This window comes from Urocitellus parryii, chromosome 2 (genome assembly GCF_045843805.1).
Source record: "Urocitellus parryii isolate mUroPar1 chromosome 2, mUroPar1.hap1, whole genome shotgun sequence".
NCBI lineage: Eukaryota > Metazoa > Chordata > Mammalia > Rodentia > Sciuridae > Urocitellus > Urocitellus parryii.
The window spans coordinates 224353766-224381272 of record NC_135532.1 but is presented as its reverse complement, the minus strand read 5'-3'; the positions used below and the strand labels follow the sequence as shown (position 1 = coordinate 224381272).

General features: G+C 48.2%; 1 protein-coding gene across 6 annotated transcripts; it reads right to left on the bottom strand.

Annotated features, from left to right (window-relative positions):
• Rrp1b (ribosomal RNA processing 1B) lies at positions 1-27507 on the bottom strand. Of its 6 annotated transcripts, XR_013343280.1 has the most exons (17): positions 27342-27507; positions 20900-20982; positions 19314-19371; positions 18110-18195; positions 17422-17483; positions 16798-16927; positions 14969-15033; positions 14399-14580; positions 11822-11916; positions 10974-11071; positions 9590-9609; positions 8742-8870; positions 7234-7871; positions 5520-5672; positions 4724-4787; positions 1251-3849; positions 1-138 (listed from the first exon to the last, which is right to left on the bottom strand). XR_013343280.1 is itself a non-coding variant. In XM_026410087.2 (16 exons), exons 1-16 carry the CDS (start codon positions 27469-27471, stop codon positions 3668-3670), a joined length of 2175 nt encoding a protein of 724 aa, XP_026265872.2. In that variant the 5' UTR covers positions 27472-27507; the 3' UTR covers positions 1162-3667. The 6 variants fall into 6 exon arrangements, 5 of the variants coding, with proteins under 5 accessions (XP_026265875.2, XP_026265876.2, XP_026265872.2 ...); XM_026410087.2 differs by lacking the exon at positions 1-138 and having other exon boundaries at positions 1162-3849; XM_026410088.2 differs by lacking the exon at positions 1-138 and having other exon boundaries at positions 1185-2253.

Below are 27507 nucleotides of genomic sequence, written 5' to 3'. Positions count from 1 at the left end.
CGTCAACAATTGACTCTGAGCTCAGTCCAAAGGAATGAATAGCCAGGTACAGTGGCCACACCTGTGATCCTCGAGACTTGGGAGGTTGAGGCAGGAGAACCACACATTTGAATCCAGTCTCCACAACTTAGTGAGATCCTGTCTCAAAATAAAAAAATAAAAAGTGTGGGAGACCAACATTACACATGACTGAGTCACACTCCCTGGCTGGGTGCTGAGGCGCTCAGTCACAGAAATGTGACAGAGCTTTCCCCACCCTTCTTGGATTCAAGGGTAGGTGTCTCGTGCATGGGTGTGTCTTGCTACAGCCCCATGGGTGGAGCTACGCTCACCTGTTCCTTTGTAATCTAACCCCTTGCCCTGTTTAGGATAGAATCTTCCATGGAAGTGCCTTGTTGTGTGTGTCCCTTTCTCTAACTGTGCCCTTGGGTGTGGCCTACCCAGGTGTCAGTCAACCTGCTGACAGTGGACATCATGAAGATAGACTCAGCCCCCTGAAACTGACCCCTTGCCTCATTTGAATAGCTTCTCCTCAATAAAAGGGGTCAGCAGGGTCAGCATGTGCTCTCACTCTCTATTCCTGCGGACCCTTAAGGTCAGAGGAGCCGTCACAGCGACCCCAAAGAAAAAGGTATTTGTGTCTCCTGTGGGTTATTTTGCGCAGCCCAGTCAGCCCAGTTCAATTGGCTCAGTAAACCCCGAGCCTTTTAGTCACAAGCGAGAACAGAAACCCAGCAAAAAAGAACTGGGGATGTGGCTTGGGTAAAGTGCCCTGGGTTCACTCCCCAGTACAACAACAACAACAACAACAACAACAAAACAGGATAAGCACAAGGCAAGGTGTGGGAATTGGCTCTTGACAGAAGGGGGTTCTGCAGGTGCCCAGAAGGTGAGGCTCCAAGGAGGAGTTTCTTCAGCTGGACCTCATGGGCACACAGCCAAAGAAACCCCTTTGGACGTGTGTGTGTTCTGTGTGTGCAGTGCTGGGGATGGAACTCGGCGAGCATGCTGGCCAAGTGCTCTGCCACTGAGCTGCATTCAGTGTGACTCAGCGCAGGCTTGTGGAGGCCTCCTGTGCTGAGGCACGGTGCTAAGCTGCAGCCTCTGGACCAGGCTCCCCCAGTGCTGCCAGCCCTGGGGACGCTGGGTGGTGAGGTGGGCCTGGTGGCCACAGTCAAAAACCAAATACAAATCTGAGGGCAAAGACACCTTTTTTAATAGGAATGCAGCTTTGAGGAGTACTGACAAACCTTGAAGACACGGATACAACTGGATCGTAAACAGCATCCTTGCCAGCACAGGTAGGTAATTGAGAGAAAACACATACAAAAATCAAAGGACAGACCCAACTTCATAGTTATCCCGACAATAATGATTGCTTCCAGGGTTTCCTCATATTCATTTTTGTGCTTTTAGTCTAAGAAGTTAGAAAGAATAATAAATCTGTCAAGTCTGATACCAAATTGTACAAAATTGTCCAGACCTATGGAGGAGAGGCGAGATGATCATTTTACAAAACATTGCTGCTATGATCACCAGCATCCGTTTACATTTTCCTTTCCTGGACTTTCAAGACTCCTTGGCAATTTTACCAGGAAAATAACATGCATCAAATAGAAAACACATATTCTTTATGTAACATATTCTTACTGGGTGGTATAGGTCATGAAAGTTAAAAAAAAAAAAAAAGGTTTTGTCCTTCCTTGTCAAAATATAGGCATTAAAACAAACCACAGGAAGCCTATTTGGCCAGCACACATGATGGAGTCAGCCAGACCCCTGCAGGACAAAGGACACAAGAAGCGCAGAGCCCCTCGGGTCTGACTCTGGCAATGCGCTCAGGACAGGCAGGCCTGTGGACATGCCAAAGGCCTGGCGAGTCCCCAGAACCTGTGCACCACCACTGCCCTGGTGCAGCTCAATATCTTTGGCCATACGACCTATCTTTAAAGCTGAAAACTATTAAAAAATATTTTGGCCAAGAATAGTGAACATTTTACAACGAAAAACTGAAAGCATTTGTTCCCTTAAACCTCATGGTTTGCGATGCTGGTTTTGGTTTTGACTGTGACCTTAGTGAGCACCCTGAAACCATGCAGCCACAACCCCCTTACGCTGTGCGGGAGGGTCTCACCACATGGCTACTTAACTGCAAGACGTTAGCTTTCTCTTCTTCCATGACTCAATCCCGACAAAGCCTTACTGTCCCGATGGGCCTGTGGCAGCCACTCTTCTGAGCAGAGCCTCCCAAGCCTAGGCACATGAAGCAGATGTTCTAGACATGGCAGTGGACACCTGTGAATGTCACACACACTGTCCCAGGACTGCCTCAACATCCAGGGGACTCCTGAGCAGCCCCACTGGCTCAGTGGGTGGCACAGGACAAAGGGATAGACACCCAAGGAGCCCTGCTTCCTTCTCTTTAGGCCATCAACTTACCCTATTTGCAGATGAAGCCCCACCCTACTTCTGTGAATAAATGAAACCCAAATTAGACCAGTTTTCAAACCCTAGGGGGCCTCTCAGCTGCACTAAGTCACAGCAGGACAATTAAAGCAACCAGAGGGGTCCTGTCAGGGAGCCAGAGTGGAGGAGGGCAGGGCCAGGGTGAGGGCAGAGCAGGATGAAGGGCAGCCCAGCCATGTCTCCTGGCTGTTTTCATCTAGGATCTATAACTGCATAAACCATGGTGAAAACCTGGCCTCGTGACAGTCATTCCCAGATGGCCGTCTCTCGATCACGGTGGCTTCCTTAAGAACAAGTCTGGCTCTAAAAGATCAGCTTCTCCAACAAAATGGAATGCCTTCCAGTGCTGGTACTGGAACTACCTTGTCAGGAAAGCTTTAGGAGGACGGTAAGCCAGAGCGCCTTGTCTAGGCAGCAGGCAGCAAGCATGTACTCAGGTCTTCCTGGTGGCTGCTTCCCACTCAGCAGAAGCTCAGGGTCCAGACGCTGCCCCTGTGCCTGAGGGCCTGTTAACCTAGGGTAGCAGCTGGCTTTGGGCTCTCGGTCACACAGGTCCTGGGAACAGTGTGTGTGACATTCACAGAGGGTTCAAGTGTGGGTGGGGTTCTGGGTGGGAGCTGAGGACCTGAAGACACTTGGGGCTTGCTGTAGAGGTAGAAAGACGTGCAGCAGGCAGGGTGAGCAGCTCAGAGAGCAGAGGAACCTGGCTGGTCCACCCCTCTGCTGATTACAGGTAGAAAAGACTGGGTATTGCTGATTTGGAGAATCATACCCATCAGAACTGTCAAATGCCCACAGGACGTGGGAATGGAGTCCACAGGCTTTTAAAAGAAAACAAACCATGAAACTGAAAGTAACCAAAAAGCAACATGGCATGGTGGCCGGTGATGGGCACCGAGGTTCTGAGAAATGGAGGCTGGCCACAGGTGCCAACAGAATGTGTGGTAAGGGAGGGACACACGATCTTACTTCCTATGTGGTGGCAGCCCCCGAGGGCAGAGTGAATTCTGGAGAGCTGAAGCACACAGGCAGGCAGCTAATGGTAAACTGAGGCCCAGCCGTGTGAGCCCTGGGCAAGCTGCGGGTCATCCCAGGATCGGGACGTAACAGGATTTATAAAATGATAAAAAAGCCCATATTTTCAAAGATATAATTTATAGAATATTCTGTACAAAAGCAGTCTTTAAAAGGGACTCTGTTCTCAGAAGAAGTCCGCAGCCGTTGGCCTTCTCTTTTGAGTGGCAGCCAGCAGCTTCTTGGTTTCCAGGGGAGAGCTGGTGGGGGTCTTCAGCACTCCATGGAGGGGCCTCTGCTCAGGGTTGAAGGCCACTCGGGAGAGGCCTGTGGGGCTGACCAGGATACTCTTGTCCGTCTTCTTGAATTCTGTCCCAAAGGAAGGTTAGGCCATGTTAACCAGGTGATGCCTGTCCTTCAACCTGCCTTGGGCTGCTGGGTGGTCTTCCTGCAGGCCCTGAGGACGCAGAGGCAGCAAGGTGCTCCAGTGCCAGGCAGCTGCCAAGGGAGCTCTGGGGGAGGTGGCTGGAATGCTGGGCAGTAGGCGCCTCTGGGAGAAGCACAGCTGCGGGTACAGGAGCAGCCCTCCTCCCCACTCCACAGACCAGGCTGGGTCACAAGGCAGGACGTGTCCTTGTGGCCTAAGAGGCAGATCCTTTTATTCTTTCTTTTGGGTACTGGGAGTTGAACCAAGAGGCGCCTGACCACTGAGCTACATTCCCAGTCCGTTTATTTTTGAGACAGAGTCGCCCCCTAAGTTGCCCACGCTGGGCTTGAACTTGTGACTCTCCTGCCTCTGCGTAGCTGGGATTACAAGCGTGTATGAGCCACTATGTGCATTTCATGATCAACTTTTTAAAACATGGTTTTGGCTGTGGTGCAGCTCAGTGGCAGAGCACTTGCCTGTCACACAGGAGGCCAGGCTCCAGTCCCAACAGTGAAAAACTGAACACCACAAAAAACTTGCAGCCAGCAAGGCGGGGCCATCCCTCCTCCCTCTCCCAGTCTGAGTAGGACAACTGCAGCTGGCCTTTTGTCTCGCCTGCGCCCTAGCACTTGGCAGCCCTGAAGGTGAGGGGCACACAGTGGGTGTTGGCAGAGGTGAGGAGGGGCCTCCACCTCAGCCCCCAGTCCCAGATTTTCCAGGCCTGTGGAGGCAGCCCTGCCTCTCTTCAGGGGACCCTGAGCTGGCTCCAGCTGTGCCGTCTGAAAGAAATGTTTCCAAGAGGAAGCCCCGACTTACCTGCAGTGGTATTTCTGTTCAACCCAAAGGTGACTTTCTTGGCACTGCTGGTTGTTCTGTCCAGCTGCAGGAGAACAAAAGGCACACTGTGCTGCAGCGGGTGCCTCCTCCTTGAATGGGCTCTTTGGGACTCGCCCAGGAGGGAGGCCCCAGCTTGTCTGCAGAGACCAGAGGGCCAGTAGCACCACAGCCCACATCGACGCCTGCTCTGTGTCTGCAGACCCTGCCACCACTCATCCTGGCCTGGACCACTCTCTCCCAGCACACAGCTTGCCCAGCTGGAGGACGGTCACCTGGCTCAGTCCTGGCCACATGGCAGTGTTCCCAGGGAAGGAAGCAGAACAAGATCAGGACATCTGAAGTCTATGGGATACATGCTCGTGACCCCCACTTGTTTTGTCCCAGAGTTTGTAATTTTTAATTTGCAGATTATACAAAGTCAATTAGAATAGACCTACAATGGAATCTAATACCACTGGGCAATGAATGCAAATTATCTAACTTCTATTCCTGAGAACTTTAGATCATCAAAATTAATAACATTCTTTCCTACTTGAGAAACTCCTTAGAGGCTGCTCCATTCTAATTGTGAAGCGCTGCCTCAAAGCCTTCCTAGAGCCCGCCTCCATGTTTCTCCTCTGTTCCCATCTCGCTCTGCTCAAGTCAGGCTCCACTCATGAGGAGCATTGCAGCAGCATGCTCATCTCACTGGCACCTGAGCCCCGGCTGTGACCTCTCAGTGTGCTTCCAGACCCCAAAACCACCAGCTGAGGACACATGCCCCAAGGAGGCGCACCTGGACAGCTTGCTCTGCAGGGCGAGGGGCAGCACTGCTCTTGGCTTTTCTGAAGAAGAGGGGCTTTGGTAAGAAGTGGGTGTCAAACTTCACAAAATCCTTTTCTGTCCTCAGTGGCTGCTTCTTCAAAGGGGCGACAGTCCTGCTGCTTCCCTAAGGGTGCAAGGGGCAAGAGGTCAAGGGGGGTGGGTCACACCAGAGAGCCACCTGTGAGGCCTTACACACAGAATGTGACCTAGGCCAGCAAGGCGAGAGCTCTCGGAACAGACTCATGTCAGTGTGCCAAGAGCCCTTCTGCCAGCACAGGAGACCTCACACGCAGGCCACAGCTCACCTCGGCACCACGCCACTAGGGGACAGAAATCTCTTCTCAGCAACTAAACCCACTTGTTCACCTGCATATCCAAACCCAAATCCTGGGCCGAGTGCTTGTCCTTCAGAGTTTACCTGCTAAACAGCAACTCAGTCTCTAACCTGGGACCAAAATGTCATGTGGTTGCAGGTCTGGCATGGAGAGCAGGCAGTGCCAGCACTGGCTCTGCAGGTCCCCACAGGCTTCATAGGACTTTCTGGGGTGGCTGTAGCCAGCAACCCACCGGCAGAGGCCTAGTCTGGCTCAGGGTATGGGAAGCCCAGCACAGTGGATGCCACAGGGTGGTTTTGGCATTGGTATTCCTGACTTGAAGCCAGCTGTCTTCCCTCAGCAGACCCAGCAGACTTGGGCCCCACGAGCTCCCCACCTCTGCTGGCACAGGCCCTGGGAATTACTTAGCAACTGTGCAATCCTAAAACGGGTTGCTAAGGGTGTGAGCCACACAATGTCTGGGCTGCTCCTGGAGAAGGCAGGTGGCACAGCTCAAGTAGGCAAAGGGCACGCTACCACTTGGGCAAGCCTACACTAGGAAGAGACTCCAGTCCAGCTCAAGCCCTGCTGACTCTCTGAGGCGTCTTACTGACCACACACTCACTCCCTCACCTGGCCACCCAGGAGGCCTCAGGGTCATGGCACTGCTATGTCACGGGTCTAAAGGCTTGTGCTAAAAACTTAACAGGCCTTTCCTCTGAAGGGCCAGGGAGCAAACATTTTCTGATCTGGACCATTAGATCTGTCACACCACTTAATTCTGTCACTGTGGAGTGAAAGTGAACATAGACAGTGCAGACATGAATGACACAGCTGTCCCCACAAAACCACGTGTCCACCCTCATGTGGAAGCAGTGTGCACCAAGACACAGAGTGAGGGCAGGCCCACAGCTGGGCCCCTCCTCTAGACCTGACTTAAAAGATCAGCAGAGAGAAAGTTCCTCTCAGGGAAAACCTAATACGTGTCAGAGAACTCTGGGTTCCCTCCTTTGCTAGAGTCCCAGATGGACCAGCTGGATGAAGAACCAAGCCCAGCACTGGACAGAGACCTGCACCTGCCTGTGAGCACTCAGGGGGATCTCCCAGCCCCATGCCCACCTTTCCCTCACCTTGGAGCGTGTGGCCTGGGTGTAGGTGGTAGCCGGGAAATACCTGCACTTGCCACTTGGACAGGCAGCTGTCATTTGCTTGGGTGAGGAATGTTATAAATCACCGCGCCTTCTAAGCATGGCTTGGTCCAGGTCTGACCATGCCCAGCAACCCCCAATCCCTGCCACAAGAGGGAGCAGGGCTCCTCAGTGGGCACTCTGAGGGCCTGGGCACCCCTACCTCGGGCCCTGCCCACCTTACCAGAGCTTGGAGCTGTCTGACTCTGGATCCCAGTATTCCGTTGTATTCTATCAAGCTTGACATTTCTTTCATCTTCTTCCTCTTTTTCAAAATTGTCTTCTGACTGGACAGACTATAGAGGTCAAGGCTGCTGGGCTCTGCCTTCTTTTTTTGTGGCCTCCTGCACTGGGGCAAGGTGGTCTGGCCACTGCCATTGACAGGGTGCACTCCAAGCTTCCTCTTCCTTTTCGGGACTTGGGTTCCATCTGTTGGGGAGCCTCTGGCAGCAGGTCCATGAGGATGGCTGCTGCCAGGGCCACTCTGGGCCTTGTCCTCCAGAGGCAGCTCTGTGGGGTCCCGGATCTCTCCCTGTGCGCCCAGGCTCTTTCTCTTCAGCCGGTTCCTCCTGCCACCTGTGGGGACGGAGGCAGGATGCTCCGAGCTGCTCTCCTCCCTGGTGCTAGACTCGGCCGCTCCCACCTGGGGGACCTGCCTCTGAGCAGGCTCAGGCTCCCTGCCCCTGCTCTGTGCTGAGGGTGAGGCTGTGTCCCTCAGGTCCAGAGTCTCAGACTGGGGGTGGCTCCTCTTCTTTTTTTTCCTTTTTCTTTTCTGAATGCGGCCTTCACTGTCCTTTTCCTCAGCAAGAAAGACTCTGTTTCCTGTAAAGACAGAGAGCAGTAAAAAAAGCTCCCCAGGGCTGGGGACAGCCTTGCCTGACTGGACTGGCACCCAGGGCCTCATATATACAAGGCAGGCTCTCTGTCACTGAGCCACACCCCAGGCCGTGGGTTCTGGGACATCTACTTCCAGAAGAGTTCTGACCTCCTGGGTGCACCTGGTGCCTCCACAGGCCTGTCTCCTTCTTCCCTCGCAGCTGTGACTGCAAGCCTCCCCATCCCTTTCAGTGGAAGGGGACTGAAGGAGCCAGGCTTCTGATAATGTGATGGCCGTAAGGTAAAAGCCACCACGAAACCCCTACTCCAAGGCCGAGGCAGGAGTCTAGAGAAACCCTGGCACATCCCTGCTCCAAGGGCAGAGGCTCTAGTCTCCACATCTTGTCCTCGCTTTCCTTCCCCTGAAGATGCGGCACAAGAGGAGGAGTTGAGCTGGAGCCCTGGTTACATAGAAAATAACAAAACGTGGGGAAAAAACTGTTTACGCTTTAGCCATTTAAAATGGACACTCTGCCAGGCACAGTAGCACCTGCCTGCAATCCCAGCAGCTCAGGAGGCTAAGGCAGGAATAAAAGCTCAAAGCTAGTCTTGGCAACTTAGTGAGGCCCTGTCCCAAAATAAAAAGATCTGGGGTTGTGGTTCACTGGTTAAGCGCCCAGTGTTTAATCCCCAGAACCAAAACAAAAACAAGGAAAAAAAAAAAAAAAAAAAAAGAAACAAACAAAAAAACCCCAAAATGAAACTTTTTGCTCTGCCCATGATTTGTATGCTATCTCAAGTTCTCTGGACCTCAACAGCGCACCCACTCCACCACCCTCAGCCCGGCGTGCCCTGCTCTGAAGCCCTCCAGCTCACCTGTTTCCTTCTCCAAGTCAGCTTTCTCTAAGAGCTTACGTCTTTTTTTCTTATGTCTTCTTTGACTGAGAGCTTGATCACCTTCATCAGCAGCAATGTCCTCAGGAAAACTGAGTTGAGATATACCACCTGAGAGACACCGGAGCCACCTCTCAGCTTCCTGAGGTCTTCTGCCCTGGGGTCTTGGAGCTGGCCCCTGCCCAAGCTAGCCAGATCAGACTTTAAATCTGGATGTCTGCCTCATCTCCACCACCCTAAACCTGGAAGCCGCTGACACAGTAATTACACACTTAACAAAGCTTTGTGGATTTTTATCAACTGTGGGTAACCCTCTGTGGCTCAGTCCTGGGGCTGGACTGGGCCAGGCAGTCTCCTGACTGCACCTGCTCTTTGCTTCCCCCAATTCCAAGCGTCCAGTGGATGAGGGGGGCTTGGGTTCGTCATTCATCCAGAGGTGACCCACAGCACAGCAGCTTTCCCTTGGGGACAAAAGGTCATAATAGCATAGTAAAGGGATCAGAGGCAGACTTCCTTCTTCATGAAGGACCAACTGGAATCTCCCTAGCCCAAAAGAAATCTGCTTAGTCAAAACGTAATAAAAACCCAAACAAGGGGCAGCCTGCTCCCTGGCCCTGGTATTTATGGGGTGCCCAGGGCAAGGTGGGCAGGTTGTAAAGGGTGCTACACTTGCATTCCCGGCCTCTTGTGTCAGGTGCTCCAGGAAGAACACAGGTCAGGGCTACCAGATCCCAAGAGCTTTCAATAAGTGCCCTGTCCAACCCCTAACCCAACGCCTGGCACAGATGTTCAGGAAGAACATCCTGAATCACTATGCAGACTCTCCTCACCTTCAGAAAGGCCTTGGAACCTGAAAGAGAACACAAAAGTTCATAGAGAAACACTTCCTTCTGTCTTGCACAGACTCATGCATTGAACTCATAACACAGGCAGGCTTCAGCTACTCTTAGCCCACTCCCTTCTCCAGCAGGGGGCCAAAGAGGAATCCCAGAACATGTATCCAGAGAAGGGAGAGACCGGGACAAAATCACCCTTGATCACCATGCACATCAAGGACAGTGTCTGTCTTGCAAGTGCTCTACCCCTGAGCTACATCTCCAGCCCTTTTTGTATTTTATTTTGAGACAGGGTCTTGCTAGGTTGCTCAGTCTGGCCCAGACATGAGATCTTCCCACCTCAGCCTCTCAAGTGGCTGGGATTAAAGATGTATACCACAGTGCCCAACTGAAACCCAATTTTCCCTCACTTGTTTCTGAAGGTAAAAGAATTTAAATCTCTAATTATGTTTAACTGTCCCATGGAGACATGCCAGGTGGTGTTCCTATACAATTTTGGTGCATTAGAACAAGAAAGCCAAGGCTGAGGACTGATGCTGTGGCCTTCAGTCACCCAGCTATACAAAGGGGCAAGTTATAGAAGCTACCTTCCGGGGGTCTTTTTAATATGGAAAAAGAAACGACAGTGCTCACATCAGTGCCCACACTATAGTGTGATCAGACAGTTGTTACTTGTCTTGGGTCATAATGTGCCACGGGATCCATGGTGCATGACTGACATGCCTCTGTGCACTGACACCAACCACTAAATCAGTGCACCATGTTGGCCTAACCCTGCTGGAGGAGAAAGCAAGGGAGGCAACCCCCACCCATCTTAGCAACGTAGGACTCCTGGACAGCATCTGACTTCAGTCTCTTTACCCATGACTTGCAAACACCAGCAGGCTTCTTTTTACATTGATGTTGTTATAAAACAGTGAAAAGCCAGGTGTGGTGGCACATCCCACTGCTTAGGAGGCTGAGGCAGGAGGATCACAAGTTCCAGGCCAACCTCAGCAACTTAGCGAGGCCCTGTCTCATGTAGCTCATACCACAAAACAAACCAAAACAAAAACAGCAAAAAGACATAAGCATGGCTGCATCTGAAGAATGGAACCTGAGGGGCAAGAGCCAGCTGTTTTCATTAGGTCTTCAGTTTATGTGTTTATTACATTGCTGGGGCTGGGGCTCAGCCATAGAGCGCTAGTCTAGCACGTGTGAGATGCTGGGTTTGATCCTCACCACCACATAAAAGTAAACAAATGAAATACAATAAAGGTATTGTGTCCATCTACTATAACAACAAAAACCCCCAAAACCCCAAAGGACAAAGGACACAAAGTGAGCATGATGACAGCTGCCTGTCACAAGACTCAAAGGAGCCCACCAGACCACTTACTTTTTGATGAGTTTGTAGAGACGTTTCCGGTTGAAGGGAGGAATGTTTTTCTTGTTGGTTATTTCCAAGAGTCGGTCTGCAACAGCCTTATAGTCAAACTACATCACAAAACAACAGCCTTATAGCAAAGCCACATGCTTGACTTTGGAAGTTCACATCTTCCAATAAGACCCCTAGGCACCAGAGAAAGGCTCAGCAATCTCATGCTGAGACGGGGACCAGGGTGGGAACCATCTTTGAAAGTCACCTCCCAGCTATCTTTCATCTAGGAGAAGCCAGGCAGTGAGCATTCCATACCCCCTTTAAACTGTGACATAAGGCACATCACCAAATTCTCCTAGATGTGCTTCTTTTTAAGTTTAATCTATATTTCTTTTTTTTTTTTTGAGAGAGAGAGAGAGAGAGAGAGAGAGAGAGAGAGAGAGAGAGAATTTTTAATATTTATTTTTTAGTTCTCGGCGGACACAACATCTTTGTTGGTATGTGGTGCTGAGGATCGAACCCGGGCCGCACGCATGCCAGGCGAGCGCGCTACCGCTTGAGCCACATCCCCAGCCCCTTTAATCTATATTTCTAATCTGTACTTGGCAGAACAATAAACTCTTATTCGAAAAGGACTGCTGGAGCTGGCTCTGTAGATCTTAGCAATTAAAATGGGGACCGAGAGCTTTCAAAATTCCACACTACTTAAACTCATCTTCAGTAAGCTCATTCTAAGGAAGGGAACTTCAGTGACAGAAGTGATTAAGAGCTTCACATGCCAGGCTCTACAGCACGATTAGCTTTGACCCTAATTCTCTTGCCAGGCCACGAAGTAAGTCTATATTCTATAAAAAGCAAACACCCACCTGGAGAAGTAGCCCCGTGTCCTCCAAGGTACCACAGTCCTTTCTTCCTCTTTTATCACTGATTCCATCTCTCCTGGAGGGGCATTTGCTCAGTGCTGTCAAAATGCACCAAAGGTCAAGATTCTTCATATGTCAGATATGCAGTAATGATGCTTCCCCAGGAGCAGTGTTTACCCAGATGAAAACAAATGTTTCTTCCCAGAGATAACCCTGCACCTGCACTTGATAATCTCCCAAAGGGGTTTGGGTTGTTTGGTCCTGGGAAGAGCACGAACCCTGGAGGAAGCACACTGCTCCTGGCCCTCCTCCTTGTGGTGACACCACAGACAAACCCACATAAATTGCTGCTACCTCCACTTCCCTGCCATAGGCTGTCCTGGCTACTGCCTGTGGCTGAGGGGAAGGGAAGCTCTTGAAGCACTCAGGCAGGTGGACCACAGCTCTGTGCTGCTCTTGACTGTGAGGAGGTGAATGGACTTGGAGTCTGTGGTCAGTTCTAGGTGGAAATCTGTTCTACAGCTTCAGAAACTTTTACCTTACATGCAGGATCAGATGCATTTCAGATTTAGGAGCTTTCTGGATTTTGAAATATTTGCACAGACTGAACTGCTGAATATTTCTAATCCAAAAGTCTGAGATGCTCCAGAATCTGAAACTTTTTGAGTGTCACATTGATACTTCAAAAGTTTCAGATTTGAGAACATATTGGATGAGGGATGCTCAATCTGTACTAGATTGGCAACTTTTCCTGAGGCCACACTAGGACTTGCTCAAGCCTGCCACCTGGGCTACTAACACTCCAGTCTATCCTTGTTTTTTGATATTGGGGCACTCCAGGGGCACTTAAACACCAAGACACATCTCAGGCCCCCCCTTTTTTTGGTGGTGGTAGAGATTGAACCCAGGGCCTTTTGCATGCGAGACAAGCACTCTTATCAACTGAGCTATATCCCCAGCCTTTAATTTTTCTTTTTCTTTTGATACCCGGGGTTGAACTCAGGGGCACTCAACCACTGAGTTATATCCCCAGTCCTATTTTGTATTTTATTTAGAGACAGGATCTCACTGAGTTGCTCAAAACCTCACCATTTTTGAGGCTGGCTTTGAACTCACGATCCTCCTGCCTAAGTCTCTTGAGTTGCTGGGGTTACAGGTGTGCACCTTCCAGATTTTTTTTTTAAAGAGATTCCTTTATTTTTTTTAAAAATGGGCCTTTATTTTGTCCATTTATTTATACACAGTGCTGAGAATCAAACCCAGTGTCTCACATATGCTAGGCAACTACTCTGCCACTAAGTCACAACCCCAGCTCCCCTTCCAGATTTTTTAAAGACAAATACAATATTGATTTTCCACAACAAATATTGGTCTTTTTAAAAAAATAATATAGAGCCTCCTTTGCTAGGGGATGGAACATAGGACCTTGAGCATGCTAGAAGTGTTCTACCACTAGGCTGTACCTTTAGTCCCCAAATTTCCTTCTTTTTATTGGTGCATTATAGCTATACAAAATAGTGAGATCTAGTGTTACATGTTTGTACACAATCTAACAATATAATTTGGCCAATATCATTCCCCAACATTTCCGCTTCCTTCCCTGCCTCTCACCCCTGAACTTCTGCTTCTCAATGGCAACATGCATTTCAAAAGGTGGTGAACTCTAGGGTTGGGGCTGTAGCTTAGTGGCCAAGCACTTGCCTAGCATGTGTGAGGCACTGGGTTTAATCCTCAGCACCACATAAAAATAAAATAAAGACATTGTGTTCACCTACAACTAAAAAATAAATGGGGGGGGGAGGTGGGGAACTCTGACCTAACCATTTACTTCATACCACTGTGGGGGTTTTGATGGTCCACAACCTCAGAACCTCAGGACACAGAACAGTATAAGAGCAGTGTCAGTCCACAGTGAGCGTCTAAACACCCAAAGACAGGAAATAAGAGCTGCCAGAAGGTGAGCACATTTCTGACCACCTGCAGAGCTCTGCAGAGGAGGCTCTAGCAGACAAGTGTTCACACCAGGGTGTTCAGACACATCAAATGAAACAGAACCAATGAGAAGACCCCAACATATGAGCAAGGACAATGATAGAGCCCTCACAGAACTCAGCTCCCAGAAGATACAAAAGGTGTGGGCTTGGGGCTCCCCAGGTCCCCAATGGGAGCAAGTGTCTTCACGCACCCGACTCTCTTTCTAGGGAGGGGTCTGGGCAGAGCCATATTCCACGAGCCAACTCTGGATTACCTTCAATAAGAAACCACCAAGTGTTTTACTATTTATTTTTGTGTACTAGGAATTGAACCCAGGGGCACTTAACCATGGAGCCACATCCCCAAGCCCTTTTTATATTTTATTTAGAGACAGGGTCTCACTAAAGTTGCTTAGGGCCTTGCTAAATTGCTGAGGCTGGCTTTGAACTTGTAATCCTCCTGCCTCAGCCTCCAGAGCTGTTGGGATTACAGGCGTGCACCACTGAGCCTGGTTAGCAAGTATTTAAGAAATGTTTACTTGATGAGAATTAAAAACAATAACAGAATCCCCAAAGACAGAAGAAAGACCACTGTAGGAAATCTCACCTGTCTTCTTTCTGCTAACTACTTTTTTCCAAGCTGCCTCGTTTTCAAAAGTCTCCTCTTCAGGGAGGTCACCATCACCCACTTTGGTTTTCTGTTCCTCCACTGTGTCTTCAGGTACAAGAGGAGACTGATCTACAATGACTTCAAAAACACCCCTAGCTATAGTCTGTACCAGTGTGTGGCTGAGGGTAGAAGCACAGCGGAGAGAACGCAATTAAAACACACCATCTGGACCTTGCACAAGAGGAGTGCAGCACCTGTGGGGTCACTACCAGCGGTCAGCAGGCACCTGTGAGGAGCCACCTACATGCCATGGGATGGTAGGCCATGAATGCACAACAGGCAGAACTCTGGGTGTGGGAGGACATTCCAGGAACAAGCGGGTCAAACCTTGAAGCGGGAATCCAAATCACTACCCAGTGCTTCAAAGGCCTCATTAATGGGAATCGACACTGCACATTCTTTGCTCTGGACACTCATCCTAGCTGTCCTGCACCCTGCCTCAGAACAGGACCCCACCCACCTCTGAGTATCCACCAAAGCAGTACAAACATGTGATGAGCCACTTACTCCTTGGTCTTGGCAGCAATTTTGCAGAATGGGTCAATAAACTTGAGGTTCTGATCTGCCAAAAGCTGTAATTTAGACATAAAATAAGAAAAAAAGATTGAAATAAAACAAAACAAAATCCAGCCCCCCTTTCCTTCCTTACATACTGGAAAGGGAACCGTTCTGTGCATCTGGAGCGTGAGATGCAGTGATTCCTGTCTTCCAGCCCCAGATGTGCTACACCACAGAGGCCTGGTAGGCTCAAGGTCACAGCCATCCTACAGCCTTCTGGGTACCTTAGTATAGTAACCCCAAGCACCACCAGCCCAGCCAGCGCTATCTTGCAATACACAGGCTTTCTCCCTACAAGAAGTTCTACGTGGGTACTACCACAAAGTGTGAGATGAAGGCTTTCTTATTCTTTTTTTTTGGTACCAGAGATTGAACCCAGGGGTGCTTAACTACCAAGCCACATCCCCAGCCCTTATTGTATTTTATTTAGAGACAGGGTCTTGCTGAATTGCTTAGGGCCTTGTAAGTTACTGAGGCTGGCTTTGAACTTTTGGTCCTCCTGCCTCAGCCTCCCAAGCCGCTGGGATTACAGGTGTGCGCCATTGTGTCTGGCTACGGTCTCTTTTAACAATGATGATGACAACAACAACAACAACAAAATCTCTACGAAACATTTGTAAAAGAAAAAAATCAAAATTGTTCATCTTCTCAATGTTAGATAATTATCTATATACTAAAAATACACTTCATACCATTTGTATACATTATGGTTTGGGTGTGAAGTGTCCCCCAGAGCTAATGTGAGAAAATGTAAGAAGATGCTGAGAAGAATTAGTTAGATTACAAGAGCCTTAACCCAATCAATGAATTCATTACCTGATGAGATTAATTAAATGGTAACTGAGGGAAGGTGGGGTGTGGCTAGAGGGGATGGGACACTGGGGGCCTGGCTTTGTAGGATATATTCTGTTTTTGGAGAGTAGTCTTTCTCTCTGCTTTCTGATCATCATGTGAGCTGCTTCCCTCTGCCACACTCTCCTACCATGATGTTCAGCCTCACCTCGAGGCCTGAAGAATGGAGTCAGCCTTCTATGGACTAAGACCTCTGAAACTGCGAACCCTAAATAAACTTTTCTTCCCCTAGAATTGTTCTGGTCAGATCCTTTAGTCACAGTGGTGAAAGAGCTGACTAAAACATATGCATTGTCTGTTGCCTTTTCCCCTGCTGCTTTGAAAATCCTCACTATATCCTGAGGATTTCTCCTCATTCCTGAATTCTCTGAAGGGTATTTTTAATTGTTTCTTTTCCTTTCTGTCTCTCTCTTTTTTTTTTGCCATCAGGAATTGAACCAAGGGGTGCTGAACCACTGAACCATATCCCCGGTCCTTTTTACTTTATTTCTTAAAAATTGAGACAGGGTCTTGTTAAGTTGCTTAGGGCCTCACTAAGTTGCTGAGGCTGGCCCTGAACTTGTGATCCTCCTGTCTTAGCCTCCTAAGCTGCTGGATTACAGGTGTGTGCCACCATGCCCAGCTCTCAAGGGTATTGCTATATTGGTACAGAAATCCAGGGCTCAAATGACCCTCCTGCCTCAGGCTCCAGAGTCACTGGGATCAAATGTACGTAACACTGTGCCTGGCTCACTTCTGTTATACAAACAGGACTGCTGCATGCATCCTGGTGCCCATTCCCCATGGGGAATGACTCGGAGAGGCTGGACCCACTCTGCTACTAATGTCACTGGTATCAAGTGCCAAGGGGCGGCACTTTGCAGACAACTCTTCCGAGCACCTGTGGTCTTGTCACACTGCTGCCAGCATGCCCAACTGTTTCTTACCTCTTTTCCTCCCACTTTGGATAGTTCGTCCAAATAAATATCGATGAAGTGGAACCTCACTCCATCAGGAGACTGGCTCTCAGGACAAAGGATCTCCTTCATCAGAACATCCAAAAAGAGCTTGATTCGGCTAAAGAAAAAAAACAAAAAAACAAAAAAACAAAAAACCAAAAAAAAAAAAAAAACATGATTCTTTTAACGACAGCATGCCAACACTTTCATCCCCAAGAGAAAACAAAATTACTTAGGTGAGAACTCATACTGCATAACAATAAAGACAAGGCCAAGGAAGATGTCCAGGGAAGGCAACCACTAAACCAGCATGAAGTACTGCCCGCTACACCTGCCAGCTACTTGTGCCTTCACAGGGCTTGGACCCCTCCCTGAGGAAGGAAGCCTTGCTCCTTACATCACTCTAGGGCATGACTGCACACCAGACAATTCAGGAGTTCTGATCAACTGAAAAGCTTTAGAAAGCACCCTATTATCCTACAAGTGTTTTCTGGTGTCACTGAAGATCAGCCAGGCCTTGTGTGTACCAAGTGTGCTACTGCTGAGGTAACCCCCAGGCTTTCTTCACTGGTCTCGAGGGTCACCAAATGCTAACTCAAATAGTTTACCAACCTTTCCTCCCAGCCATTCCGTTTCAGAACTTCAAAAGACTGCCTCAGGACCAGGCGAATCAGCTAGAGAGACAATTTTTGTTATAAAGAAATGTTAATCAGCTTGGCAGAATAAGGAGATCAAATGAAATTGGTGCATTGTCTGGATCCGGAAAAACAAAACAATATCCATGATAAATATAATGATATATTTTGTTTACTAATGATCCCCAAGTGCTTCCTTGACAGCTAGAAGAGCTGCAGAGAACCTTCTATAAATACCTGATGCTGCTCTACTTCAGACAAGGGCTCCACTGTTTGTTAATAATTCCCCCCCCCCCCACAGCACTAGTGATCAAACCCACGTCCTTGTGCAGAGTGGGCAAGTGCCTGGCCACTGAGCTAAACCCTAACTCCCCTCTATTGGTTTTATGATGCAGAACATTCTTTTTGCATAGAAGCCTTTTCTTCTCAGTACTGTGGAATGAACCCAGGGCCTTGTGCATGATAGACAAGTGCTCTACCACTGAGCTACATGCCCAGAGTATTTTATTTTGAGACACTGTCTCTCCAAGTTGCTGAGGTGGGCCTTGAATGCCTGATCCTCCTGGCTCAGCCTCCTAGGCAGCTGGGATCACAGGCTTGTGCCACTGCGCCTGGCTGCACATGAACTCTTAAAGTCAATGTGGACAAAGGCATGCTGACCTTACCATGTAGTATTTGTCCAGGCGCAGCTTGTCTATTCCCTTCCATTCTCGATTCATGGTTTGCCAGAAGGTCTGAATGAACAGGTGCTCTGCAGGGAACAAGAGGCTCTGAGAGCTCGGTTCCCATGTTAGGGTAGACCACATAGTAAGAAAAGAGTGAAGAGAAACTAGGGTTTATTTACTTGTCTCAAAAATTCTTGGGAAGTTAAACAATCTGGTCAATAATTGAATACACTTGATAATTTCCTTTACATTAAGATAAATAGATTAAAATACCAGGAGGCTAGTGATACCTCCCCACCAGAGCATTCTCTGGAGCACCTTACCTACTGAAAAGCCACGTTTACCTAAAATCCAAATTCCCTGATCCACACTGCAGGCCCTTTCCACAGCACCCTTTAAAACACACACTCATCCTGATGAGCACTCACGTGATCTTCGCAGGCTCCACTTTCCGTCTGTGCTAGGTATCATTTGGGAAAGCTTTAGCACAGGGCATTCTAGTCCTCTCTTCTGAGCCTTGATGCTAGCACGTTTCCACTGGAAACACTTGCTGATTTCTTTCTTGGATTTACTTTTCAGAGTAAAATTCTTTCTTAATACATCAAGCCTATACTATACATGATTCAATTTCCTTCACTGTGAGCTGAACCCAGAACCACTGTGGTTTCTCAAGCCACTGTGATGATTTTGCTCTGGGGCGTGCTAAGCAGAACACACTGTCATCCTTTCTTCCTTTATAAATAATTCAAGTCTGTCTCAGCAATCTTAATTTTCCCTCTGGCTTCCTTTTGGTAGAGAAGTTTCCTTGTAGTTTGCTACCAGTGTTGTCCTCTATCTAACCTTGGGGAGCATGCACCTGCCAGAGGTGACCAAATAAGCTGGCTTGTGAATGGACAGCTGTGAGAGTGCCCAAGTGACTCAGAACCTGGCTGAGGAGTTAGTCTTTGCGTGTCAATTGACTATACACAAGGTGCCCCCATACTGTCTTAGAAGTTGCTACCTCCGTCTACAAGCTTTTAAAACAAGAAAGGCTTGTTGCCCGATGCCCATATAACATAGTACCAGGCTCATGTTAAACCAACGCCCTGGGAAATGGGGGACTCTGAAGGAAGGAAAAGAAACGACACTGACTAGGTTTCCCAGGCAAATTACCAAATGTGAAGAACAAGGAAGTTTTGAAAGTCATGAAAACATCAGGACTTACGAGCCTCTGAGCTGTTAACAACATGGATGAGTTGGGAAATAGAGTTCGCTAGCTCCTCCTGCAAAGGTGGGGTTGGGGAGAAACATCGGGGTTATTACGTGTTGTACCATCAAGGCAGCACTGTGGCCTGCATCCTCCTCCCACCCTGCTGGCGGGAAAGCCTGTGCTTCCTGCTCTAGTGGCTGCCAACAAGGGGTGAGGCTGTGAGCACCTGGTGTCTCCAAGCGTAAGACCTCAACTGTGCTGACTTCATGTGTGTGTGGGAACAGGCTACGCTGTGGGTTTGAAAGCATGTAGTAAGCTGTTCAACGACCCACCAAAGGTTCACATTAGCCGTCAATCCCTGGCTTTAAAACTGTAATCAAGCTGAGATTGTATCAAAATCTTTAAATGCTGTGAAAGTCAGAAAACACAGGGTCCCTCCCTGGTGGCTGAACACTGGGGTTCTCACTCCAGAGACCTAATTTGTGGGATAAAAAAGTCTTCTACCTGGCGAGAGTAGGTTGGAAAATAAAGGTTAGATAGGACCCTCCTAAGGCTCCGCCCTGCCAGGAGTGCCCTCTGAAGACAAGCTCGCCAAAGCACAGCAGGGCCTGTTTCGGGAGAGCGCAGTGGGCACGGCCTGTGGAGAAGCCTGCCTGGCAGCAAGCCTTCTGTCCACGAGGTCCCTGGGCATGAATGGTCCTCAGTGATACTGCTCACACTTCACCTAATTTTCCTTCCTTTTAAAATGAACTCCAGACTTGAAAATGTTGTTGTTTATTGGTTCTTTCTTCACTAAAGCTGCTGGTTGTTACTTTTGAATGAATCTAAAAATGTTTTGCCCTGCTAACCTACTCAAAATATGTTGAGTAGAGTGAATATGAGAATCCAGACAAGCTGTTACCCGGCATGGGTGCAGTGGCAGGGCTGCATGGAGGAACCCAGCAGGAAACTGTGCAGGAGGACCTGACAACAGAGGCTTGCACATTTCTGCCACCAGAGGCGCAGCTGCTTTCAGAAGGCAGTTTTCTATGAGCATTCTCTAACTGACGGTGGGGCTGAGTGTACTCCACAGATGGGCACCAAGGCTCACCCAACACACTTGGTGAGTGGCACAGTTTCCACCGAGTTTCCTTGGTTAGTGGTTAGAGAGGCTTTAGCCACAAGGGCCTGTGGAAGAACGGAAGGCGAGCAGGTAGCTGCCTTATACCCAATACCAGCCACACTGTGGCAGAGGCAGGCGTGGAGCCTACACCTCGCAGTTTCTTAAGATTAGTGCTTCCTATCACACTTTTTTGTCTACAAGGAGTAAACTTGAGAGAGAAGAAACAGAAACTTTAAAACACATAATGCAAAACCTACCATGGAATCTATGAAATGATGACAGAAGTCTACGACTTAGAATATCCATTGTATTTGAAAGATGATTAACCTAAAAGCTGGTGCAGCATCCCTTTCTGTTCAGACGAGCTGAGAAACCGGCTCCTGGAGGCACTCATTCCCAATCTGCTTAGGTATGCCAGGGCACTGACTGAGGGTCAACATCAAGTCTCTCTTAGCCAGCGTGCCAAAGGTCCAGGAACACGACAAAGGGGCTGTGTTACCTGCAGAAGGGGTTCGTCCTGCACCCACATGCAGTAGAAGAGTCCTTTCCATATTTTTAGGAGTTCTTCTTGGCTGAAACCTCCTGCAGGGCAAAAGAGCGCACACACACACACACACAAATCTTATTTTAGAGTCTATATATTTCCTTTCTTAAAACCTAAAAGGGCCACAGTAGTGGTGAAAACATTACCACATGCTTCTAATTCTCTTCCAACCCTAAGCCTTGTTTCTTAAATTTGAATGACAGGTTTCCTATGTTACAATGAACACATGAACCGCACAGATAGTTCAGCCTTGGAGAGGGAGCTATGATGACAAGTCCTCAACAGTCAAGAAACACAAGGAAGCACGTGTGATCACAACACAATCAACCCCCCGGGGCTGAGGGTGCAGCTCAGGGGTACAGTGCCTGCCGGGGTTGATACTGAGATCCTGGGTTTGATCTCCAGCACAGCCAATGCTCTCCAAACCAAAACCAGACAGAGCCCATGAGGTGGCCATTTATAGAATCAGCACCCGCCTCAAGCACTGCCTGCTTAGTACTGCAAATCTGACAAATGATGCAGGATTACCCAGTCACATGAAGTCTAGCAATTGGCAGGCCCACTGAAGAACAGAAAGCCAGGCAGGCCGAGGATGCCTGAAAGTCAAAGGACTAGGAAAGATCCTTTGGAAACTGATACGGCTTTGAGGTATTTTCCAAAAAGCACCCCTTAATTTTTTAAATATGGTGCTGAGGATCGAACCCAGTACCTCACGCATGCTAGGCAAGCACTATGCCTCTCAGCCACAACCCCAGCCCAGTACCCCTTAATTTTAAGGATCCTACCGTGAGGTTAAATGCAGCTGTCCCTAGTCTCCTTCCCAGGGACAGCTGTTGCTTGCTGGGCAATTTTAGCTGGTATTGAGTGTAGCCCTGGGTTGGCCTTATTCTTCCTCTAGCTTCTCAGAGGCCCCACCTCCCCTTTGCTATGTAGGAATGAACCACCAGGCTCCTTCAGCCTGTAACCGACCCAGGAGCCATGAAACATTCTGAGCCACACAAGGAATCAGAAATGAGAGACAGGTGCCCACTCCTGGATCTCAAGACCATGGGCCAGGGAACCAATATCCTTAAGTTTCCATGTGCTACAAATGGTCTTCACTGATATCTTACTAGGAATAATGGGGACAATCTTTGGGAGTAGCAGACTGGGATATAATAGATGAATACAAAAAGTAGCATGGAACTGGTGTGATTGCAACACTCCAGAGATAATAATGGACTGATATTTGGTGTATTCAAAATGAGTTTACTCCATTTTATACACTTTATTAAAAATAAAAATTTCCTCACATCAATAATTTTAAGATGGTCTTGATTCTTTTTTTTTTAATTTTAGATGTTGATGGACTTTTATTTTACTCACTTATTTATATTTTGCAGTGCTGAGAATCAAACCCAGTATCTCACATGTACTAGGCAAGTGCTCTAGCACTGAGCTCCAGCCCCAGCCCTGGTCTTGATTCTTTTGTGACAGTTTCCCACTTAAATCAAAATATCAGAAACTATGGTGAAATTCAAGTACATGCCCTTCAAGAGCTGCACAAAAGAGGTAAAGGCTGGTTTTCCTCCCTTCTGTTACAAATGAGTCACATGTAGGGATCTTCATCTTTATTTTATTTTTATGTGGTACTGAGAATCGAACCCAATGCCTCATGCATGCTAGGGGAGCATGCTACCACTTGAGTCACATCCTCAGCCCACATGTAGGGATCTTTACACCAACAACATAAAATCCACCAGAGTCCAGCCAACTGTAGTCATAAAAGCAACATTTTTTTTTTTTTTTTGATCAAATTCAAAGACTGCTTAAGTCTCTAGTGAACTAGTGGACCTGGGCAAGGATCAATGACTGCTAAAACATTAGGCAAAAAAGTACTGAGGAACAAAACAAAACAAAACCTGAGTTGTGTTAAACCTACCTAGCAACACCAGCTTATAGAAAATCCAGGGGGTAGAGGAACAGGTTAAGGATGACCTTGTGATGTAGTTGGCAAAACCTCAAATGTGTGAGTCTACAGGACAAATGACCAGTCCTCCAACAAATAAACTGTATGGGGGAAAAAATGCATAAAACCTGTTGGAATTAGCAGACGTCAGTCAAATGCAACAGGTGAGTCTTATTTGAATTCTGATTCGTCATAAAAATCAGCAGACTGGGTATTACACATTAAGGATGTTTTTAAGGTATGAGGAGGGTACTGTGGCTATGAGTCCATATCTTTCAGACACATATGTTGAAGTGTCTGGAAATGGAGTGAGATGCCTGGGCTTTGGTTCACAAGAACCTAGAGGGAAGGAGGAAAGGGCAGACAATCTGGCTGGGCACTGGCAAATGCCAAAGCAGAGAAATGAGGACATGTGGACTAGGGTTGTAGCTCAGTGGTATAGAGCGCTTGCCTAGCATGTGTGAGGCACTGGGTTCGATTCTCAGCACCACATATAAATAAATAAAATACAGGTATTATGTCCATCTACAACTTAAAAAAAAATGAGAACACTTTTTATATGTTTGAAATATTCCTTAACAAAAAGACAAAAAGGATGCTATAAATGTTAAAGAACTTACAAGCAAAGAGGATTAAAGGAGCTGGGTTACTGTGAGGCCAGGGCCTGGCACTCTGGGTTTTTGTGGCTGGTTCTGGAGTAGATGCACCGTTATTTCCTGCCCAATTTCAGGGCAGGGATATGGAGGAGGCAGAGGTTGGTGGGGTTCACCCTACACGGAGGGGAGGAAGAAGCAGTAGGGGCTTAAGTCAGATTAGCAGGAATTCTCTGGGCCACAGGACTGCTCAACAGCAAATGGCCCTCTGCTCAGGCTCCAGGAAGTCTCTCTTCCACTAGGCTTGGAGCACACAAGCGTTTCCTGTGCTCAGCCACCCTCAAAAGAAGACGGCCTGCCTGAGAGTGGAGTCTCCCCAGGGAGCAGAGTCTCAGTGGAGAAAAATGGGGCTCTGGTGCCACTGGCTGGCTGCAAGAAGCTGCTCTTCAATTTCCACTTAAAGCTAGTGTGGCTTGGAGGTTCTGCTGATTGGCAACTGAAGAGTCCTAGTAAAAACACATTTTTATTACAAAACATTCACACACTACCAAAGTTACACAGTCAAGTGTGCCTTGTTCACTGCCTCCCAAATCCCGTTTCCTCTCCATAGGGGTCACTGCTATCTGCCTTCTGTTTCTAGATCTTTCCTATGCATGTGCAGAACAGTTACTTGTATTATGGAAAAGCATGGCTACCTGTTAGAACGTAAGAATGACATTCTTTTGTATTCTGGCTTTTCTTACTTAAAGCTGCTTGGTGTATGTTTATCTCTTGATAGTTCTCAAACCAATGGTAAGCAACAATGGGGTATACCCAATATCACAGGCAAAGAAACAATACGATATACTACAGAGACCTATATGGAAAAACAGAAGATTCTAACAAAGCCAAATTAACAGCAGAACCCAGACAGTAAGCAGGTATGTGAAACACATTCTGACTCGTCTCTGCTGAAGGAGACCACAAAGTACAGCAGAGACCTGACAGGTGGGCAGGCCCCAACTGCTGTGTATAAGAGCTTAGTACCAGAAAACTGGCCACTGACCTTTGGGACTTAGTCTCCTTACTGTACCAGGCATATGGTCAGGGTCAAAATGAAAGGCACATCAGAGAAGCATGTTGTGAGTGAAGTGTGTTCAACAGCGGGGTGTGGTTCTGATCAACTCACTGTTCAGCCATAGTTATCCAAGTGTGCCACCATGCCCATCTAGGTTTAGTTATTTTATTTTTTTTGGTACTAGGGATTGAACCCAGAGGTGCTTTACCACTGCCATTCCCAACCCTTTTTATTTCGAAACAGGGTTTTGCCAAGTTGCTTGGGCCCGCTTAGTTGCTTAGCCTGGCTTCAAACTTGTGATCCTCTTGCCTCAGTCTCCCGAGCTGCTGGGATTATTTGTGTGTGCCATTGTGCCTGGCTAGGTAGTTATTTTAAAACAAATCAGGTGAACATGAAAGTGAGACAATACAGACACAGGATATACTGAATGGTAACACTATTTTTCCCAGGACATGAGCACAGAAGCCATTTATGATAGGGGCAACATCACACTAACTTAGCCCAGGGTCAAAACTCCTATTCATCAAGACCTCAGGTAGAGAGTTGCCTCATCACCATCAATAAATTTAAGACCACTTACCACAGACACACTGTTGTTTTATATGTATCCAAAGAAAGCAATGATGTGAATGAAACCGCCACAGGTTGATTCAAATGCTAAGATATACCTCAATTTGGGGCAGAAAATTTTATGTGGGTGCAGTACTAGGAACTGAAACCCATGCTCTATGACTGAGCTACTTCCTCAGCTACTTTTTTTTTTTTTTAAATCTTTTGAGATGGGGATCTCACCAAGTTGCTGAGGCTGGTCTTGAACTTTTGATCCTCCTGACTCAGACTCCTGAGTAGCTGGGATGACAAACACACACAATCCTGCCTGGCAGATGTTATAAAGTTGCAGAATTGATAAAAAGGTAGGGATTGCTGGGCATGGTGTTGCATGCCTGTAATCTCAGTGATTCAGGAGGTCAAAACAAAAAAGACAGGCAGGGATTGACTGTTTAGTTCAGTGCCAAGAACAGGGTACATAATAATAGGTGCTTCTCAAATGTTTGCTGAATATAGGAATTAATGACTAAATCATGACAAATGAGTTGTTATGAACCAAAACCATGATCAATTCATGTGAGTGAGGACTCACGGGTAAAGCACAAGAGCAATATTGTTTTAAGTGGTACAAAGATTTCCAACTTGTTTTAAAGATTATAGAGCTATTGTGAGTGAGGACTCACAGGTAAAGCACAAGAGCAATATTGTTTTAAGTGGTACAAAGATTTCCAACTTGTTTTAAAGATTATAGAGCTATTTATTTGTTGGTGACAGTTAAAATACTTCCTAAACAAGATGCAAAAAGATCCTGAGCCTGTCAATGAGAGTCAAATGTTGGGCTAAGCTATTTCCAAACTTGTGTTTCTATTTTGATGGGGCTTAGCTGTGGAAGAGACCTTGGTTTTTCTCATCTATTATTGTTATGACATCTACTGTAGTTATTTTTGATGGCCGATTATACTAAATGCAATGTGCATATGGTGATGAACACCACAAGTAACTGGGTGTGATGGGTGCTAAGGAGGCAGGAACTCAGGACATTGGTGTCAACTGATTGGCCTCAGGCTACCTTAGCCTGGTGCCAAATTTGAAGTTCTAGACCTGCTCACAAAGTGGTGTGAGCAAGAGGCTGTCTGGATGTCTCAGGTCCATATGTACCACACCTGTCTTTGTTCTTGTCCACAGCCAGGACCTCATAAGTTGGATATGCCCCCACTTCAAGCTAAGAAAACAGATGGAAGCTTACTGAATTTGGGGTAAGAATGGCACATCAACAGATAATTAAGAAGCAATATACCTAAATGCTACAATAGACAGCAGTGTTTATAGGTGCTTAGAACCCTACAAGAGTGGGAGCAAGAGGGAGGAAGTGATATTGAACTGAATGGGAATGGAGAAGAGGTAGGCTTCTCTGCAGAGTGAGCAGGAGGCAGACAAGCAGCAGAAAGTTTTGGGGGACTTTGGGCACTGAGCATGAGGTGCTAGTGGGACAACCATGCGGAGTGCTGGGCTAGCGGTTTAGGTTTAAGAGGCATTGGATTACAGATATGGGAAACCAGGAGGGTAAACTAACGGAGATCCCAAACAGATGTCAGGAATTCCGATCCACTCCTTAGACTTCCCACCAAAGCTTAATTTTTCTTTTCTTTCTTATTTGGGATATGTGTGTTTTGTGTCAGTAACGGGTGTGGGGAGTAATGCTCTTTTAAGCAATTTCAATTGTGCTATTATTAGCAGTAACTAAGCCCAACTTTGGCCACCTCGATGCAACATAAGCAGGCCTCCGTCGCCCATTGCAGTCCATACCTTAGGTGGGACTAAAGGGTCCCCAGAACCTTTTAGTCGGGTAAATAACACTTCCCCGCACTCCACCGCCTGCTTTCCAGCTGCACCTCGGGAGCCCTCCAGCCGCGCTTACGGTCTCCGCGCCCGTCCCGGGCCGCGCAGCTCCTGCCCTGCAGGCGCCGTGCTGGGCGCACCGCCCGCGGCCCGCGCTCGCTCGCGCACTCCACCTGGCCACTTCCCGCCCGCGCGCCTCCAGGCCGGGCCCGGCTTCTCCCGGCACCTAACGGCGATGTCCAGCCACCAGCCCCGGGCCAGTTCTCGGCTCCGCCGCTGACCTTCGGCATACCACCGGACTCCTGGCCGTTCCCGCCCAGCACGGCCCAGGCACAGCACGCGATGGCTCGCCGCTTGCCCCGGCGACCGCGACGCCGGCCATGTGGCGCGGCGGACCCCCTGGGCGCCCACCTGTCTCGCTCTGCGTCTTCACGCTGAGGTACTGGCGTAGCTTCCTCACCGCGCGGTCGCGGACGCCCTTCTCGCCGGACGCCAGCCGCTGAGCGAACTGGACCTCGGCGGGCTGCACGGCGGGGGCCATCGCGGCCGCCTGAGCAACCCCGCCGAGCGCCCGCCC